At 38.6% G+C, this 20,653-nt stretch overlaps 1 protein-coding gene across 1 annotated transcript in view; it reads left to right on the top strand.

Annotated features, from left to right (window-relative positions):
* The window catches only part of RBM33 (RNA binding motif protein 33), a 111,469-nt gene extending 91,651 nt beyond the window's left edge, over nt 1-19,818 (top strand). The window contains exons 16-19 of the mRNA XM_010007056.1: nt 9,091-9,285; nt 10,705-10,893; nt 18,687-18,775; nt 18,972-19,818. Coding sequence (XP_010005358.1) covers nt 9,091-9,285; nt 10,705-10,893; nt 18,687-18,775; nt 18,972-19,020 — 522 coding nt within the window. The 3' untranslated portion in view covers nt 19,021-19,818. The remainder of the gene's footprint in view (nt 1-9,090; nt 9,286-10,704; nt 10,894-18,686; nt 18,776-18,971) is intronic.
* The last annotated feature ends 835 nt before the right edge of the window (nt 19,819-20,653 follow it).

Raw genomic sequence — 20,653 nt, 5'->3', positions numbered from 1 at the left:
TGTTTGTTATTATTTAGTTGGAGGTTTCAGTGGGAAATTGTAGTATGTTAAAATCTCTGTATCATTCAGTCATCTTATGTTGTTGTTGGGTCATTTCTCTCTAGCCAGAAAATGGCCTGGAATGCTCAAAGAGATGTGTGTCTGTCCCAAAGGTCTGAAAATCCTGGTTCTTATGCTGCACCAAGAACGCACCAATCTTTGTCTTAGTGGAAAGCTGCACAATGAGCTTTTTTCATACATATATATAAACATACATTAAAATCTCAGTGTTTCCTCTTGGAATTAGAAGCAGTATCTTACTGCTGATCATAATTCCTGAAAACCTGAGATGATGCTTCATCTGAAAATCGTGAAGAAAGATTTGGCAAGTTCTTTTGTTTGAGAAGCCTGTCATAAAAAATGTCCTTGGATTGTAAAATGAGAATTGAAATGGAAGATAAACAACTTTATTCATATTTAGAATAACTGTGTAAGAGATTAATATGGAGTTCTAAATATGGAAAAAGATACTGATTGAGATAATAATTGTTTGATAATGTAACCTTATCAACCAACTTTGCATAATGTTTGTACTCGTTTCTGCTTGCATGTGTATGTTCAAGTGTAATTAAAATATTTGACATGAAAGCTCTATAGTGCCTTTCATCTAAATATGTCAGGAATTACAAACACTAGGATTTTTGGCACTTCCATGACAAGTTCTTGAGGGCGCCCTTCACCCAGCTCTGCGCTGCAACCAGCTGTGAGAAACAGCACAGAAATTCTCACTGCATACCATACTATTACTTCTTAAGGAGAATGGCATTGTGGTTTATTTATACCTGCTATTTCAAGGAGGGATGAATGGATAATATCTGTGCTCTGTCAGCAGTGGACTGAAGGAGCTGCAGAAAATGTGATATCCGAGTGCTTCGATTCTATCTTTGTCATTTAAAGATCATCAGAATGGGCAAGACCTTTGAAGTACTAGCGGAAATGCTGTTGAAAAAGAACTCTGTCTGCCACAACCTACAAGACTTCACTCTGGAAATGTTTCATGAATGGACATTAATTTGTTAATTCCACATTAAAAAATGACCAAAAGCAAAAAAAAAATAATTAACCAAGACAAACATTAAAAAGGAAGTCAGGGAGCCCTGTGCTATTCCTGTTATCAAAAAGGCATAGTATTTTCATGAACCACTTGAAAATGGGCAATAAACCCTTTTTTCCCAGATGTCCAGTGAAGATGGTCCCTGTAGAGACAGAACATTTCATGGCTTGGGGGTAGTGAGGCAGGCTATGCTGTACTATTTGGGCCGTATTTGGTTGCTGGGAAAATTAAATACAAGAGCCTGAGAGGACATGGTGACTAGAGAGACTGACAACCAGACCAGACTCAGATAGTGCTTTTTCTCCCCTCGAAAGGGGGGAAGAGATACCTACCTAAATTGAATTCAGCTTTGCTGCGGATATCTTGGATCTAAAGTGCAATAAAATATTTCCTGTTGTAGACTGCAGAACAGGTTTCTCCTTTTCCTCAGGAGACTTTTAAATTGTGTGTTGAAGAAGAGTGCTGCTTCCTCCTGAACACCCTGAAAGCAAGGCCTTTGGTCTTACTTTTCATTCTTGTTAAGTCTCAAAGGAGAGTTTCTGTGCCATTGTAAGTGTTGTTATACAGTGTTGGTATCTAGGACCCCAGTTTCCTGATAGGAAATTACTAAAAGGCAGCTGTAACACCATTAAAGTATGTTACAAAGAGAGAGAGAGAGTATTCAAGTGAAATCTAGTGGAATGCAGTCTCTCAATGTGGGGGAAAAACATTCAGATTTGTCTATTTTAATGTTTTGAAAAGTCACAGGTGTCTGTTAAAAGGTATTTCAGGTTTGACTACTGGGAATAAGCCTCTAGTACAGAGGTGTGGCTCTGAGTTAGTAGAATCCTGATGCTGTAAGTGGTTGGGGAAGGTGGTGTTGTGGGTTGTCCATGTCAAGATTTTGCAAGGAGCTTAGAGCAACGCACCAGAGGGACTAACTTGCCATTAGTTTTAAGCTTCAAGGAACATGAACTAAAAAAACTAGGCAAGGCACAAGAACAGAAGCTCCAGTTGTTCTGGTTTCTAGTATCTGCTGCTGGCTTTCTGTACTGTAGATTGGTATCCAGCTGAGAAGTGCTCCTTAAGAAGCTTTGGGCCATCAGTAGTTTTGAATCACTGATATTTTCCAAATGGACATTTTTCTCTTGGTGATTTCTCTGCGTGTCCAGTCTTTGTTAAAATTCTCTGTAGAAAAATTACCCCACAGACTGGCGACTGAAAAGGGAACTAGGAAACAGCTCAAGAACAGGTTTATTGACATCTATGTCATATATTTTGCATACATAAAAATGAAGATACTTCTGAGAGTATTTATTCTAAATACCCAGTCCAAAACCTTGATTTTGCTTTAGCTTTGACACATTTTATTTTTTTTTTCGTAGTGAACTGGTGGGTGGTTGTACTAGAAAGACCTGTAGTTGTGATTTGACATTTGAGCAACTGTGTTGTGTTCCTGTCTTTCCTGGTGAAACCTCAGTGTAGTATGGGTATGACTAGGATCCTCGTAACATCTCTGGCCAGTCCTTCTCCATGCCTTAGTTCTGCTGTCAGACAGATGAGGGAGATACTTAAGGTAAGAATTATGTTAGTACATAGGATTAAATGGAATTAGCTGGTCTTTGTACAAGATATTTTCCTTTTGCTCTTCCGTTTTATACACCATTAGGCACAGAAGAGAAGATAGGCATCACATCATGTCTCATTGAAGCAGCTTAGCAATGTCTTTTTATCACAGGAATGGGACCGCTTCTGCATTTTATTTATTGCTTAGTCTGGGTGCTTTTGTTTGAGGTAAATTTGCCCCATACAAAAGTTTTACTCTGGGAAAAATAATCCATAATTCACTGACCAGCACCAACAGCATCTTTTTTTTTCTAGCGTGAATGGGGAATGTGTTGCTTGTTCTACCACTTCTGTAGCCTGACATAGCTTATTTCTTTGTGTCCTCTTGACTCAAAATGAAATTATTAGTGTGTCTTAAACCAGTTGTTAATGAGAGTTGTCTGATGTAGCAGTACATTCTAGCCTGGCTGGAGAGCAGGAGATGAAGTACTGCTATTCTTGAATTGAAAAAAAGTAGTTCTAAAGGCCTTAGTAGGTCTTTAAAGAAAGGTCTCCAGGTGTTTCTCATTGGCATTTGACAGATTGAAATCAGATCTTCAGCTGTTCAGAAACAGTGCTTGGTCATGTCACTTGGTTGTGGGATATTTGGCAAGTGATTAGGCTTCCTATTCCCAAGTCCCCAGTCTGTCAACTGACCATATCAAAGTAGTAAAGCATTAGAAGCACCAGTTGAAGAGAAATAGCTAATTACTGAGAGATTGCCTGTAATGTACATTTCTGTTAACTGTAGTGAGAAAATACTCATGTATATTAGATTATAGGCTTTCTTAAGATAGATGTTTTTTGCTTTCCTGATTTTTTTTCTGTTACATGGGGACCACAGCTGTCAGCACAGCTGTCTTTTTTACTATAGTTGCAGTATTAGTGATTTCTCCTTAATTTAATAACCTAAAGGATAAAGTTTTTTTCCCCTCTTAACTATTGTGATACTGTAGAGGTACTCAGTTCTGGAAATACTGACTTAAGCTGGTAACTGATGAGCGGTTTCTCCTTTCTTAAAGGAAATCAATTACAAGACATTTTTGGATTGAGATTTCCCTGCAAGATTTAAGCCTTCATCATGCTACGGAGAATTTGAGTTACGGTGCATGTATGAAAAGATGAAAACATTTGGCTTCTCTGTGTTATTTTTACACAAACGAGCCAGAGTTTATTTCCTTTAAGTGCTTTATCCAGCACACGCATCCCTTTACTATCGGGTGATTTTGAATTAGCTTTATAAAGATTACATGGATAGACACAGCATTGTGGTAGTTAATAGAAACCTGTGCAGTGAGGTCTGTGGGCTGCAAGATCACTAACAGTGCCACTGACAGTGAAGTATGGCCTTATCGAAAGGAGAATTCTTAAGAGGCTGCCCTGGGACACTGCACCACTGTCCTTCTGTGTATCCTGACAATGTTATCTGTCCGCTCAGTACGGAGTATCAAATGTCTGTCACGAGTACAGAAATTAATTTAATGTCACCTGAAGACATGCAATTAATCTTTTAGAGGTTTTCATAATACCTTTACAGAAAGAGTTGCCAGTTTGGCGGATTTGGATTTTGGGGTTTAGCAGAAGATAAGGAAAATTAATTTTTCATCAGGGTTAATACAAGCTAGCAGGGCCACAAAGGCTGAGAAAAATGGTTTGGGAATTTGTCAAGTGTTGTCACTCTAGAATAATGCTGCTTAACGTCTGATAGGTGTAATCAAGAGTTGAGATTTCTATAGAGGGGGATTAATCAATTTGCTCACTACAGAATGCAAGTTGGTGATACCATTCCTTCATGGGGTTTAAGAATGAAAATAAGATTTGATCTGTCAAATTGCAAGCAGCTCTGACAGTATCAATAGGCATTTTATCTGTACATTTTAAAGCATTTGTTATAAATAAATTTGTCCTGCTAATGTTGGTGGCAAATAAACTTCATCTTCATTGTAAAACTGTCATGATTATGATAGAGTAGAGAGCTTCAGCTTGCTAAATTCAAACAGTCTCTCATAAAATGTTGCTTTTAGAATTTGTGATCTCATATTGGATTTTTATGTTTCTTGACTACATATATTTATGTATAGTGAGAGATTCTCACTATTGAAGAATAGCCTTGATAAGTGTCAGGGAATAGGGTCTTATTCATGGCTGTTGAATTGCATAATTCCTCTTTTTTTGTTAGTCCAGTTTCTGATTAAACTGTGCAGATTGTTTCAAAGTAGAAGTTGGAAAATCATTCACCATGTAGATCAAATCCTTTTGCCTCAGTCTTTTGAGTTTGGTTTGATTACGCACAATATTTGAAATTAACTTCTTTTTGGCACATCTAGCAGTCTTGCAGTATTTGAAACTTGAAAGATAGTTTTTGGACATTGCCTGAGCAGAACTCCTGCCACTTAAAAAAAGGGCATTTTCATTTCTCCAGAATGAACTGAATAATGTTAAAGTTTCATTCAAAAGACCTCTTTCTGGCTGCATGTTAGGAAGGTCGACCTTTTATAAAAAGTGGAAATTCAGAACTTAAAGGTCAGAATTATTTGTAATACAAGAATTAAGCAGTAGACAATAACAGAAACATTTCTTCCTTTATTGGTTTGCAGAGAAAGAAGGGAAATTCACTTCTCTGCAGAGGACTTTGGAGGAAAATTACATAAAATCAGATCTTGTATCAATCAATTGCAGGCCTCTGTGGTGGAGTAAGAAGTATTCTACCTGGTTTCAGCACTTTGTGCATCAAATTGCATGAGGCAGGCCTGAATGATGGATAGATGAATCTCTGAAAAAATTAGTGTTGCCCTGTACATCCCAAAATATTATAGCAAAAGTCAGGTAACAGTGTATTTTGACAAGATAACATTCAAATACATCCTATTGCTACAGGTTTAAACTCGGGGAGGAGAGTGATGTAAGCTAAAGAAAAGCAGTACAGAAATTGTCTTTAGGAAAAGAAGAAAATAATTTCAAATGAGCTAGAGCTGAGACATTTTAAGTAGAGGAGATGCTAGCAATTTAGCTTCTAAGATTTAGATACTGGTTTGGGTGGCTTCTGCAGTACAGTTTCAACTCATTTACCTGCTTGTCCGTGGTATTGCTGTGTCTTTTGATCTACTTTCTGGGTGGCAGCTTATTGTGCACCTTATGAATGAAAATCAGGAGTCAACATTTGTACAGTCATCTTTACAGTCCTCCATCTTCTCTAAAATGTGAATCTTCTCATATGAGCGTGTGACCTGTAAGTACTGTTCTGAGGCTTTCTTTATGACTTTAAGTCCAAGTGCTAAAAGCTCTTTGGGGGTGTTTTGTTTCACTTAGTTCTTCATTGGTGTGCCTGAGGAAGCCACTAATTGTCTTGTATAGAAATTTAAAGGATGATGTTGTTGTTGAGTCTAGTTTGCCACTAAATTCTGCTACACAGGTTGTTTGTGTTGGCTGGAACAGTGCTTGTCCTTGCACTATCATGTCTAACTAGTAAAAAGGGAGTTGGTGCTAAAAACTGTTACCTGAAGCTTTGTCATTTTGCCTGTTAGGCACATAATGACCTAGGAGTTGCAGTTGGTGCTCATTTTCTTACAAAGGCCAGCAGATTTTGTCTTCAGTTGAAGCCAGAGCTACCTGGCACAGGAAACAGTGTCTTGCTGACTTACAGGGAGCACTATTAGTCCTTAAGCACAAAGTTGCTCACTCACTGACCTTTCTTCCAAAGTGGTGCTGGAGGTTCATCTCTGCTTCTCCTCTCTGTCATCTCAAAGAATAGTAGTTCAGAGCAGTAGTATAAAGAAGGGGCTTGATCCAGTTGCCCTTTCTGCATTCTTCTTGCAGGAACAAGCAGACCTTGCTTCTTGACCTTTTCTTACCCTATGGACTTTCTTTATTGTTTTATATAGGTTTTCTTATTTCTGGAATGTATCAATTCATTAACAATTGGAAATGTTTCTACCCTTGCAGACTTTTGCAGAAGCATGATGCTAGCAATGAAACCCAAAGGTGGCATTTGAGACCCCAACAGGGAAAAAATCTCATAACATTTTTCATTAGTGTGAACAAATGTTGTATGCTTATGTCTCTGACTCTGTTACAGTTGTGTGTTTAGTTTACACAGTTTTATTTGGTGTTAATTTGGCCTGGTAGTTAAATACTGGATGGTTGTTGGCCATCTTAACCTTTTATGAGAAATTACTGTTTGCTTTTGAAGTTTCAGTAATGAGCATGTTTGTGTTTTGTACCTGAGTGCTTCACTCTCAGATGCTTCCTGTGATATGCTGGGATGGCTTTTCCATTTGGAAGGAAATAGTTGCAAATATGTATGGTTGTTTTTTACAGCAGCCAGTTAGTAGAGATTAGATTTTATCTACCAATACCAAAGTTAAATTTATCATAAAATGTTTTTGTTCCTTAGGTCCTTTCCAACCTAAACCATTCTATAATCTTGCTGCTGCTGTGGGGTTGCATAAATTATCTGATCAGGGCACAGGGCTTATGGTGATCCTGATCCTGGAACTAATACTGAAATGAGGAGGGTTTCATGCTGGTTTCCTGTTAAGGTTTTTGGTACATACGTTTGGGTGTTTCAGAAGAAAAGAGCTGATGCTTTTATATTTATAAGCAGCAACTGAAGAGATACTCTGAAAGGAAAACTTTATAATTTCTTACTAGTTACTGCTCTCAAATTTTCATTATTTCATATATAAAATTTTACATGAACCCATATAGCCATTCAGTTTAGCACAGAAGATAGATATTTGGTTGGAAGAGAGAAAAACAGATGCAGTTTTTCATTACTTTCTTGCTTAGAACACTGTGGATGAAAGCACTTCAATGAGAAGAGCTGCAGGATTTTTCATATGACAGATTACACTTTTGAGGTGTAGATGGTGCAAGGGGGTGATGAAGCTGATTTGTTTGGAGCTTAAGTGACCTGGGATTGAATTGAGTTCTTGAGAAGCTGTTGCCTGCGTGTACTTGATAAATAGAGGCATTGATTTAGGGATGTGAATTCTGCACTAGTGTATTTGGAAACATGAGACTGTCCTAGATATCACCTCTGCCAGACTATTTCTCTTCATATGATAGGCAGGAGACATGGTAACCAGTCCTTAGAAGTGTTTCCTTTACTTTTGTGTAATCCTGGTAGAGACCTAAGTATACTCTCAATCAAGATAATCTCAGTCTTGGACCATAAACCTATTCCTTCTGCAGCCTTGTATTTTTTCTCCTTGTTCATGAGAAATATGAAGCCTTCTCCTTGACATGGTACAGATGCAAAAAGAATATTTACTTGTGGATATTTAAGGGAAAGGAAAAAAACCTGTATAATTGAAGGTGCTTTCATGATTTATTTTTTTTTTCCTTCATTCCTCAGACATGCCTTCTATTTGAGAGCTTTTTCAAGGTTACCTGTGGTGGGTTAGGAGCTTTGACAAAGCCTTCTGTGTGCAGATACTGTGTTCATTAGTATTTGAGTTCTAAAGTTGGAGTTCAGTTAAGGCATACATACTGCTGTTGAAACTACAGTAATGTGATGCACTTTATAGATGCAAAAGTACCTGATCACTTGTTAGGATCTGCTGTTTTTTTCTTATTCCATGGGATGTTTTCCAGGGACTGAGCTGATCTGGGTAGCAGGACACAAATTCAAGAATCACCTTTCTGTTTGTAGAAAACACTGAGCTGGTTGCATAGAGGCAGTGGAAGGGAATAATTCCTTTTAGTGCTTCTAGCTTATGTTTTTACTGTGCTTGATTGCACTGAGGTGCAGTGGAAAGGGACTGAAATGGTGTTTTACTGTGTGATTATAAATATATGTGCTAAGAACTTTGTAATGCTGAACAAAACAAAACTTGGGGAAAAAAACTGTTCCAAATGTGACCAGTGTTAGAGGAAGGAGACTCCTTAAAAGCCTGCTAGTATAGAAGCTGGCAGAATAAACGTGTGCTTCAAAATAAATACTAGTTTTTCACTGATGAGAGGATTGAAGTTCTAAAGATTAGTGGAGTTATTGGCCTGGTTCTTGCAGCCTTCTCAGTTATTTTCTCTCCTTCTACAGTGTGTATGTCTCTCTTAAAAAAAAAAAAGTTGTTAAAAAGTAATGCACACCATAGTTCACATACAACCCTGAAATGGCAAATTATTTTGAAAGAGAAGTGAGAACACCTTGCTTCTTTGTATATGAAAAGACATTACTGAACACTGTTATAAAAGCTGAACAAAATAAACTGTTCTTCAGAGACCATTGTGTTGCTTTATGCTGAAGCACAATTTCCAGGCTCAGCCCTTGCACACGCCTGCCCATTTGCTTTAGCAGGCAGACCTCTAGGTATTCCCTGTGTACCAAGTGAGGTGGATGTGGCAGGAGGTTGCTCAGGGCAAGGGTTTGCAGTGCCTGGACACTGAGCTGCCTGTTGTGTTGTTGATTTCAGCAGGGGGGAGAGGATGCTGGCTTTTTTCACCCAGAGGGCCAGCCCCAGCGGCCTCAACAACCCCCGGAGCCGAAACAGCAGCCAGTGCGGAAGGTCACATTGACAAAGGGAATGCAACAGCAGCAGCAGGCACAGATCCATTCACCAGCTCCTCAAGGAGTCAAAAACATCCAGGGAATCCATCAACCTAAAAAGGTGATTTTTAGATGCATATTGCTGCTAGAAGTTTTACTGTCTAGCTGTGTTGCTCTATTAATAATTAGCATTCTGTTTGTCAATTGCTAGCGCAGGGCTGCGTGACCCAGCAGATGCATAATTGCTGTAGAGCTTTTCATCTAGGGAGGCCTCTTTGTACCCAGCACAGACTGGAGATGCCTGCAGGTTGTATTATCTGCTTTCTGGCCAGCACGGTACTCCTTGGGGAAGTGCATGTTTCCCAAGAGAGCTACTGTAGGAGTTGGTATCCAACATGCTTTCTGGCTTTAAAACCAAGATTTTTTCTGAAGTTGTGCTTAAGCTTTTATTCTGACTGTTTCCTGAGTATGTAGGAGCACACAGAAACTGGTTCAGGATGCTCTCTGGTTGATCCTCAAAGTTGGTATAGCTCAAAATAGTTGATGGTCTCATAACTGGACTTTTGCACTGATTGTGCCCTGGGAGGAGGCAGGGAGAGGATTCAGATGGCACTGGTGTATGCCTTCTCTGCATTTCCAAACTGTCACTCTCCCTGAAAATAGGTGATATTTTGGCTTCTAAGTTATATCTTGGTTTTGAAATGTTGGCCATAATCTTCCTGCTTCATGTAAGGATAAACTTTGCTGATGCAGATGGATGTGAAAAGTCATTACCCTCCATAGGATTTCCACATAGGAATTGAGAAGCTGTGTTGTTAACTCAATGTTAAGTGTTAACTCTGTTTAACGTTTCTTAACCTGTTTCATTGTTATTTTTCCTCTCTCCAGCTGTTCAACCTTTAATTTACAATAATTAAATCCACATATTTTCTGCTGCAGAGGATATTGTGGTGCCAGATCCTACAGGATTTGGGAGAAAGGGTCTTGAAAAAATACTGATTTAAAATTATTTGCTGTATGCAAGTACTCCATCCTGATAGCAACCCAAGATTTGTTAGCAACAGGGACAGGAGGTTCCTGAAGCAGTTTACTGCTCTTGTGGGGTACTTTAAATTTACCTATGGGCTGAGGAGAGATCACCAATGAGTTTTTCTGGCCATACTCAAAATACAGGAGCTGAGCATGTGCTGCTGATGTGAGCAGTGTTGAAAACCAACTTATATATTTTGGTCTGAGACCCTCCAGTGCTTGGTTGGTCTGTGCTAGCACCGAGGATTTTAGCCTCATATATATATATATATATATATGTAAAACCCAATATATACTTTGCTGTCCTTCTAAAAGAGATTTATATAAGCAGCAGATGAATATGTTAATAAGTGGCCTTTCAGATCAGCTAACAGCAACAAGCTGTTTTTAATCAACGCGTACTTTAATCAAGTCTTTAAGTAAATCACCAACTTTTGTATCATCTGTCAAATGCAGTGAGCAGAAGCACTAGGTAAGTAAATCAAAATACTGTTACTTTTGTTGTTGGCAGGTCATTATGCACGGGAGAGGCAGAGGAGTAGCAGGCCAGATGGGCCGAGGACGCTTGATGCCAAATAAACAGAACCTGCGAGTGGTGGAGTGCAAACCTCAGCCCTGTATTGTGTCAGTTGAAGGGCTTTCTTCATCAACTACTGATGTCCAACTGAAAAACCTGCTGATGTCAGTGGGACCCATTCAGGTAGGTCAACCTCAGTTTATCATTTTTGTGCCAAAAGGCTTTCATTCTGGAAAGCTCAATTAATTCCCTGACACTAAATACAATGTGTGTTTATTGGTAATTTATGTTTGAAGGCAGCCCCACTCCCACATGCTACACCTGGTAGCAGAGACAAGCACGTGATGATACTGCAGCACGGCAGGTTCAGTAGGATTTTGCTAATCCTAACATTCCTTTTTTTGGAGGTCTTGTACTATCTGTATTATTTTCTTAGACAACGAGCATCTCTGTTCTGTGAGGTTGTTTAAGCCAAATGATCATATCAAAGCAAATTAATTTTGGTGGCTCTCCTTGTTTTTGTTGTTGACTTGCAAGTGCCTTATTTTTGTGACATTTACCTCTTCAGTCATTGTTGTCCCAGGGTAAGAGCACTGACCACTACCCAGTGGAGATTTTGTACCGTGTATCACTATCTAATTTTTCAGATGAAAACTGTCTCCTTTGAGGGGTGCTCGTTACCATTTTTTAAAAAGTTCTCTTCAGGGTGGGGCCTGTGAGCAAGGTTATAACACAAACACACATTGTGAAGCTTCTGTTTGTAAACTGCCTCCTGGAACTGTTAAACTGACTTTAGGAATAAGCAGGAAATAATCAAAGCACTGAAAGACTTAGGAGCCCCTGTCTGACATTGTTAATACATTTGAAAATATCAGTCAATGAATAATGAAACATACAGATTACAAGGATTATTTTTCCTTGATTTTATTCCTTTTTTGGGTGCTCCTTTTGAGAGGATCAGTGTTTTCAGAAGAATGCAATGCATAAATTGGAGCTGTTCTGTGAGACTTCTTTATGAGTGGAATCATCTCTCTGTTGCAAAACACATGCTCTCCTAAAGATGTACACTCTGCCTCCCCTCTTCCCAGTTTAGTAAACGGAATAATGCTGAATTATTTATGTTGTCAATTCAGAGAGAATTAATTTGTTTGTGAAAGCAAAAATACTCTCACAAAATTCTTTGTCCCTTCATGTTCTACAGTATTCTGAGAAATTATTCATACAGTTCCAAAGCACATTTATTCAGGGTTTACTTGCTGAATCTTGCAGAGAGTATTAGAAGGAAATTAATAGAAACCGTGCTAATAAATACGCACAATTGAGAGAAGTTATTGAGGGTATGCTAAAAATGTATTTGGTACTTGCTGGTTTGTAACAGACTCCAAACGCTGGTGTCTTAGTTCAATATCACAGGCCAGTTTAGAAGGGTGTGCTTATAGGAAAAAAGTGATAATGCATTTTCCAGTGGGATTTGGTACATCTCTGTGCCCTACAGAACTTGGATTCTTGCAGCCACATCAACTGTACCTTTGGAAATTATGGTTTCTACATCATCATCTATTTGTACCTTACCAGAGATCTAGAAGTATTACTGGAAACAGCTGGTTGAATTTATCTAACAGTGATGAAGGCTTTTGTGCTGATTTCTCACTTGAATATCAAAGTGTGACTTGTAGAAGGTTAGAAATGTCCTGGCTTGTTTAGGAATGAATGATGATTCAAAAGTGTGGATTGTGAGATGTGATCCTTTTGTAGGAAGAATATGAGACTGGGACCACCGTGTGCAATATTTAGCTCTTTTGGTTATTTTTTTTCATGGTACTGTGATGTACCACAAAATGTTAACACACTGAATGAAGAAGAGGGAGGAGCAATTTTAAGTACCTTGTGAGGCAAGAACTGAAAACAAAATTTTTGAACATCTTTGTTTCTGCTCACAATAATAATTTCTATACAGATGGTGCTAGATTGTGAAAGAGGTCAATATCTCTGAGCGCATGAGTGGGTATTCTTGTGGCCCAGTGCTGTACAAATTCCCCTGCCACTGGAAATGGCCAGGAGGCTTTGATAGAGATGGGGTACCCTACTTGGTTATTCCCTCATTCTTCCTTGAAAATGCATTTCATGTAAGTGACTTGCAATGAGGAGTGAGCCACTGAAGAAAGCCAAGTGGTGGATGGAAGGTTTCCTTGCCAGGTGGGCTTTGGGGGTTTTATGTGTGAGGACAGTAACTACGAGGCAAGGACAGGTTATGGCCATGACCAGAGCAGAGATCTCACATAGCACAGAGCACTTGATCTACTAAGATGAAGCCTTGCAGCATGAAGTAGGAGGTGGCTGTTGCAAGCAAACAGCAAAGTGTGATATTCTAGCTGCTTTTTTGCAAATTAGGCAAGGTGCCTAGACTTTTAGCTGATTCAGATGGTGTTCAAGAGACACTGACCAAGAAGAGGGGGAAGGTGAGTCAGTTGTAGCTGACTTATTCTTTAAGATGTAGTGTATCCTGTCCTTAGCTGTCAACTATATTCTGCAAAACTTTCCTTAAGGAGTTGAACTCCGAGATGTCAGTTTCTCGAGTTTTATTTACCATGGGAGGATAGAGGATGTGTGTCAAACTCATGCTTATTTTTCTCAGTTGTGAAAGACATTTCAAAACTCAATCAGAATTTAAGGAGTTACCTTTCTGCCTGGATGGTATCTTGAAATGACATGTGCCATTTATCCAAACCCCAAATCTGTGGTTTAAGGTAAAGCTTTCCAAACTAGAACATACACCTCTCATGGTTAGCAAGCTTCGGGCTTCAGTGATGTGCAGACACAGCAGGTAAATCTGAATAGTACCTCTTGTGTATCCAGTTTTGCACAGTCAAGACATGAATGTGTGAACGGCTGCACTAAGGCATAGCTCCCAGAGAATGGGAGGAAATAATTCCCAGCGATCTCTTCACTCTTTAACAACAAGAAAAGATCACAAGCACTTGTCCCACCCGATACAGGACCTCTGCTTAATCTGCTCCTTTTATGCTGGTGCATCTGTAGAGCAATTTACCCACACCAGCTCCTGTTTCCAAGTAATTCGTTTGGCTCCTGATTTTGTTGCACTGTGCTTGTCCTGTGTGTGTTTTCTCAAGAAGAGGATCTTTGCTGGCATAACAGAAAGTTTCAACATGTTTATGGGAAAAGTCTTTAATTTATCAGTGGAGCGAAGGGAGAGGGCATTACTTTGTTTTTCTGGGTGCAGAAGGGTTGGTTTTTTGTTTTACCTTTTTCATGTCAGTGTCGCTATTGAGGTACAGGGACCTCGTGCAAACCTTCAGAAGGGAAGTTGAAAACTTCCTTCAATTTATGGTGTTCAGTGCTGCCACTTTTGCCATCAGCTTGCATTGAGGTGGTGGTGCCATGAGGCAGGGTTTGAGAACAGCTGAGCATAAGTAAGAGAAGATGAAGTTGGAAATTCACCGTGTTTCCTTTCCGTACCCTAGAATGGAGAAAATTTTTCCCGTATATGAGCTTTGAAATACTATCTATTGCCTAATCACTGAAGACTCTAATTCTCATCCTTGCTTCATTAAAACTGCTTTGTTATTAACATAAGAGAAAAAAAACCACTATTAAGATTCTCAAGATACTGAATAGAAGAAAATCTTTGGGACTTCAGGAACAGCCACTTAGTCATAGCTGCATTTTACAAATCAAACATTAATAAATTAGCAGGAAAAGTGCTTCCTTTCAACATAAAATTTGCTGCCAGACTCCATGGAGAGCGTGAGCTTTCAGATACAAATAATACACCAACAGTAAAATCTGAGTGCTGAATCTGAAACAATTCCATACTATAAATAAAATTATGCATTTCAAAGTGTTGGGAAGTACAGAAGATTTCTGAGCACACCATCAAAATAGAGCCTCCTGGGGACCACTCTGGAGCAGTGACATTCAGTACACATCCATCCAGAGCCCCTTGCCAAAGTAGATTACTAATAAGTTGCAAAGGTCATTAAAAAACCCAGTGCATTTTCTTGATGCTCTTGAATCCATATTTGATGTTTATGCTGTATAAAAAGGGCTTATGTGCAACTAGTTATTGCCTCCTTCAGATTTTATTTCTGTTGGTTTGGTTTTTTTAGGATGGTTGCAAGTAGAGGGAGTCATTTTGCTAGATCTCCAGATAATTTGAGTATTGAATGTGGAGATGTTTCATCATCACCTTTAATTTTATTTTCTTATACCAAACAGTTGCAAACATAAAAAAAGTCAGTGCAAAATCTCAGTATTGCTTTGTGAAGATTAAGATAATACATTCTGATGTTAAAAAAAAAAAAAAAAAAACCTCAAAAAAACTCCACTGTTGTATCTGAGAGGTGCTGAGAATGCTGCAACTGTAGCTGTATCTTGAGTAGTTTTACAAATACGAGTACGGTAATGTAGGGGTTTTTTCTGGTCTCAGAAGGGAAAAACAATTGCCTTGCTGATGTGCTTCTCTTCACTTTGCAGAGCGTTGGTGCTACCTAGTGTTTAGTTTGGGTAAAGACAGCTGTCTGCACTGAAAAATTGAGGAGCCTTTTTTTAGTTGAAAGGCTTATTGCTGGATACGACCAATGTGCGTGGGTGAGCGTGCCCAAACCATGGTTGCTCCTCCAGGATCAGCAGGGTGGTTCTCGTGTGACAGGGCACACAAGGCATGCAGGACTGGTGTGATGACCTGTGTAGCCTTCTGCCTGTGAAAACATTTTCAGCCAAGAGTGTTTGCCAGCTCCATTGACTGTGGGAGAAGACACGAGCAGTGCTTGGGGCTGGGAGGAGAGCAGCTCCATCATGAGCCAGCCCAGTTCAGCCCTGCTTTATGTGAATTTGAGATGCCCATCTCAATGACAGGAGAAGATCTGTTCTTCTCATCTCGCGTATGGAGATGGAAAGGTGTGCACTTTTAAAGGTGGAATGTAGGAAGTCAAAGGTGGCAGAAAAGCAAGAAGGAGGAACAGAAGGTGGAAAAGATGAGCTGCAATAGCTGAAGATAAAATAAGTATGTTCTGCCTCAGCCTCTGTGCCTTTTGGTAATGGCTTGGAAGTGTTGCTCCTAGGAAAAGTGCTTCAGGTGTTAGGAAACTGTGAGGATAATAAAAATGTGTCTGAATTTATTGATTTGGGACAGGAAACAAATTGAATTTGATCTTTCTTTTCAGAAAGTGTCTGTTGTGCTGTTGTTCAACTTGTTGCAGAGCAGGTTAGATCACACACTGGAGAAAGTTTATACTTTAACAGCTTCATATGGGCTGCCACTCCTATTCCCAAAGCCATCTATGAGATGAATGTACAGTCTATTAGGCAGTCTTACTTCAGTGAAATGAATGAAGAAGGAAACTTATTTTCCATGTGTCTCCTATAATTGACATGAGTGCTTGCCCCATTCTCACTCCTACCTGATAGGTTTCCATCTCCCAGTGCTCTATCTTTTAACTTACTCTTCGCCATGTAACTTGTGAGAGTTCTGCTGTCAGAGATGTTTGCTTTCTGCAAGAGATCTCCTCATTGATGCTGCTTGTCTCAAGGCTCTTGGTTTTGTAGTGAAGGTTAGCTGGAGATTATTGTGCTGCTCTTATCATGCAGGCTGTTTCAGTACTATTTTCCCTGACATGGTAAAAGTGTAGATTTAATTACAGGATGTGTGTAAATGAGCATTTTGAGGGCAGTGTAGGTGTGCAGACCTAAAGATAGGCCTGCAGGAGAAATGGTCCTTTTATGGTATTCATGCTGTAGTCACTGGTTAGATAGTTCAGCTGCAGATAAAATCAGTTTCTGTTGTTTTGTTGCTTTTTTTAATTGTTGAATTAAATAGTATGTGTCAAAACAGTTGTAGGCAAACTAAATCAAAAGCACAAGTGATCATACAATATTGGTTGGTTGTTGCATTTTCCATTCAACACAAGATCTGCATCTTCCATCCCAGTGCCTCAGGAAGCAGTTATTTTGCTTCAGGTTTCTGATGAAGTGGAACACCAATTTGTATTCCCAGCCAATAACCCATCTTGCTCAGGGTGGGATAGCAGCAGCTTACTTGTTCTGTGTCTGGCAATCTATGTTGTTAAGCATAACATTTTGGAGTTTAAATAGTAATGCAAATAAAATGTCCCAAAATCAGAACAGAAATTTTCAAGAGATCTTTGTCAGCAGAATGATTGATGTTCATGTTTACAAGTTATGATAGATGAGGAGGAATTGTTTGAAAACACAATGTAGATCATGGTTCATGCTGAGATAGTAAGTGTTTGTCAGCAAAGATGTAGAGTGTTTAAGTCTATGATGTTCATATCAACTTAGCTTAATAGTTGCCTTACTGATTTAATGTTAAAACCAGAACTTTTCTAATACCTGAATAGGGTGTTTATACCTAGCATATCTAAACAAACATGAAGTGATTCTGCACCATTTTCACTACTGTAGTTTGCGCACAGTAAAGGTTGAGAATTTGTTTTAAAACTGTTTGAATTAATTTTTTTCAGTTGGTTTCCAACTGGGGAAGTATTGGTTGTGTGGCCTTAGTTTATATTTTTGTTTTGCAGTCCTGAATTTTCTGTCTTGTTAAAACAGACGCATGTTAAGTGCAGTTGCTGAGAAGACCCTGATGATAAAAGTTACTGCCTTACCTCTGGACTGTGAAACAAGTGGTTTCAGTGAAGGATCAAATGAGTTGGCTTTTTGTTCCCAGAGTTCTCTGTATTGAAGAGTGAAATTAAATCTGATCAAGTCGCTTTCCAATAGCCCTATCCAAGAATTGATGTCTTGTTTCCAAAGCAATTAAGTATTAACATGTAATGTTTTGATTGTATTTTTTTGCTTTGGAAAATAACGCAGTAATACAATATAAGAACAGGCTGTGACATAATACCCAAGCTAATCAGTCAATAATAATTATTAATTCATGTCAAAGTATAAATAAAATGTCTGTAGTAAAATTTAGATACATTGCCTAGTTTCGCTAATAAGTCTGCACTGCATCAGTAAGTTTTAATATGCTAATTACTGAGCAGTTTCTTAATAATTATCATTATGGGTATATAAACTGCAAAATCAAATTTTGCTTCTGTGCATCTCAAGAATATTAATGTAATACTAGCACAATTATTGTAGAAAAAGTCACTAATGGAGCTTCTCATCAATTGATCACAACAGGGGTCTGGAGCATAAAGCATTGGGAAAATCTCATGTGGTAAGAGAGTGAGGGCTGACGTGGTTTCCAGCAGGAGGACTGGAGATGGTTCAGGAGAGGAGAGGGAAGCAGGTGACAGCAGGATGTGCAGGGTGCAGCTGAAGGGATACTTCTCTGGGTTCTTTTCCAGCTCCTCTTGTCTGTCTGTTCTCTGAAATGTTTGTCCTTTCAGTGATTCAGACAGGTTTTTCTGCTATTAAAAGTTTCAAGTTCTTTGAAAGGCACAGATTTTTTAATCTTTTTTTTAATTGCAATTTAGAGATTATTTTTATTTCAACTTTAGCAACTTGTTTCTAAATCTTTTTTACTGGCTGTGATTGATTCTTAGTCTTCAAAACTAGTCCTTAGTGATAGGACTGAATTAGTCCTTAGTTCTTTTCTACCCAGGAAAGTGATGTCAAGAGAATTAGTTACAGCTCTATAAATTTTAGTAAAGCAACATCAGTCAAGGAGGATGGCACAAACTTCAACACCTCCGTCACCCGCTCCAGGAGATAACCACAGAAGTGAGCTTTGTCCAGGGTCTTTCATTGGTGCTTTGTGCAACATTATTATATTCTTGGTGGTAAAAAATGCTTAACCTTGACAAGAGCTTTATAATTTAAAAAAAAAAAAAAAACAAACACAAAAAATAATCTCCCAAGAGGTTGTGTTTTTTTTTTTAAAGCTAAAGCTCATTCATACCACTTTGGAAAGTAAGAAGGTGTTTTTTTTAAGTAGAACCTAGAGTAATTATTAAAAAATAGGCTTTGTCTTTTTGTCTCTGCAGAGTTTACAGATGCTCCCTCAACAACGGAAAGCCATAGCAAAATTTAAGGAGCCAGCACATGCTTTAGCATTTCAACAGAAATTCCACAGGTAAATAACTAAGTACTGCTGCCACCTCGGTTCCTTCCCTCCCTTCAAAAGATAAAATCCGTCTCCTCTGCTCCATGTTTCTCTTAATCCAATCAAGCATCTGTTTATTAGCGACCTTCTTAGAACCTCCTTGTCTGCTCTCCACCCCTAACATCAGTTTGTGTACCAGGTTTAAATTTCTTTTAACTTTTAACAGGCACATGATAGATCTGTCCCACATAAACGTGGCACTGATAGTTGAGTGATGTCTGCTGAGAGAAACCATGACACTAACAGAAGCCTACTGTGGAGCTACAGGAGGCACAATGGCAAAACCATCAGGTTGTGAGACCTTTCAGCTTAGTCTTTAGTTGCTCTGTTGAACTACAGAAAGCAGCAAGATGTCCTTCAGAAGAGCTGAACTTGAGAGGATCTGCGAGAGTGGAATTTCTGTTCGCTTTGTTCATGTTCTGTTGTAACCACATGGAACTACAATTTTTTTTTCCCAAATGCTTTCAATGCATGTAGACACTGTTCTTCAAGATCCTACTGTGTGACCACAGTGACTTGAGAGAGAACGTTTACATCGAAAGATTTAAAAACTTTCTTCATAGCAAAGAATATTTGATAATGGTTGCTCTTATCTTCAGTGCAAGGTATTTGAACAAAAACTCACTTTTCTAAACAAAACCCGTTAGTTCTGGTGTCTGTCTGAAAGCACAGAAGGTATTCTTGGGTAGATTGAAGTGTGGTCTACTTCACTGACTTAGCAGAATGCTGAGAAGCTTTGGAGGTGACACTGGAGAACTGTAGTTTGGATCTTTGTAAATATGTTAAGTCTGTCTTTGCATTTTTCTATTCCAACACAGACTTCCTTCTTCTCCTTCTGACTCCACCTATACCGTAAAACCCTATTGTAGGAATAACATTGCTGTATTTTCCCTTGGTTTTTAAAAACAAGGATCTTTTCCCTTTATTAGCATCGTGGGGTAGTGAACTCCAAGTTGTAACTAGGTTGTTTTAAATGGAATTGCCAAATACAAAGAAAAAGAGATATTTAGTGGCTCAATTAAATGTTACACAGGAAGAGTGGTGCATTCCTTTATTCCTGCTAGTTCTTTTGGGCTAGAGCTTCATGGTGGCCTTTTGCTTTTTTTATTAGTCTTTTTTTTTTTTTTTCCTTTGAGATTTACTTTGTGACTAATGCTGAACCATAAGAAACCTATAACTGAAAGGACTTGGTTTGATGTGTTGTTCCCAATAAATACAGGGCTATTAAGGGCATTGTGAATCTGCTGGTGAATGTGGAAGTTCCCAGAAATAATGTGCAAACATTATGGAGCTTATATTTTATTCAAAGTAAAATCCATAATATTTCCTTTTGGTTGGAACCATCTAGATGGTATTGCCAAAGGAACAATTTTTTCAGTTATTTCTGAATAAACTTATTAAAATGTCATCTTTATATGGGATTCCAATTTTTATGAACATTTCCTTAGTTTTTAGACTGTGAGGTTTTGCTTCATTCTTCATTTTAGGAGTACTCATAAGTATTCCAGCTACTATTTAAATAAGAGGACTTAGAGAAACCTTCTAGGTTTGTTACCTGAGTGACCACAGAAGAACACTGCTGGTATGTAATGAAGCAGCTGCAAATGAGGTCCAAAATAGGCATGCCAAGTGTGGAAGGGTGAACTAAGCAAATTTAAAGTAGCATTGATTTTTTGTTTTTGTTTTTATTCCTTTGGAAGGTGTAACAGTAAACAAGTCACAAAGACCTAATTGACTTTCTAACAGTTTTGGTCTAGATTTTCAATGAAGTAGAAGCAATGAAAAAATAATCAACAAATACTGTCAAAAGTCTTTTAGGCAAAACTTCTCTTTGTTAACTGAAATAAT

Source organism: Chaetura pelagica, unplaced genomic scaffold, assembly GCF_000747805.2.
Source record: "Chaetura pelagica isolate M959 unplaced genomic scaffold, ChaPel_1.0 scaffold17, whole genome shotgun sequence".
NCBI lineage: Eukaryota > Metazoa > Chordata > Aves > Apodiformes > Apodidae > Chaetura > Chaetura pelagica.
The sequence above is the reverse complement of the archived record's forward strand: the minus strand, read 5'-3'. Positions and strand labels throughout refer to the sequence as shown.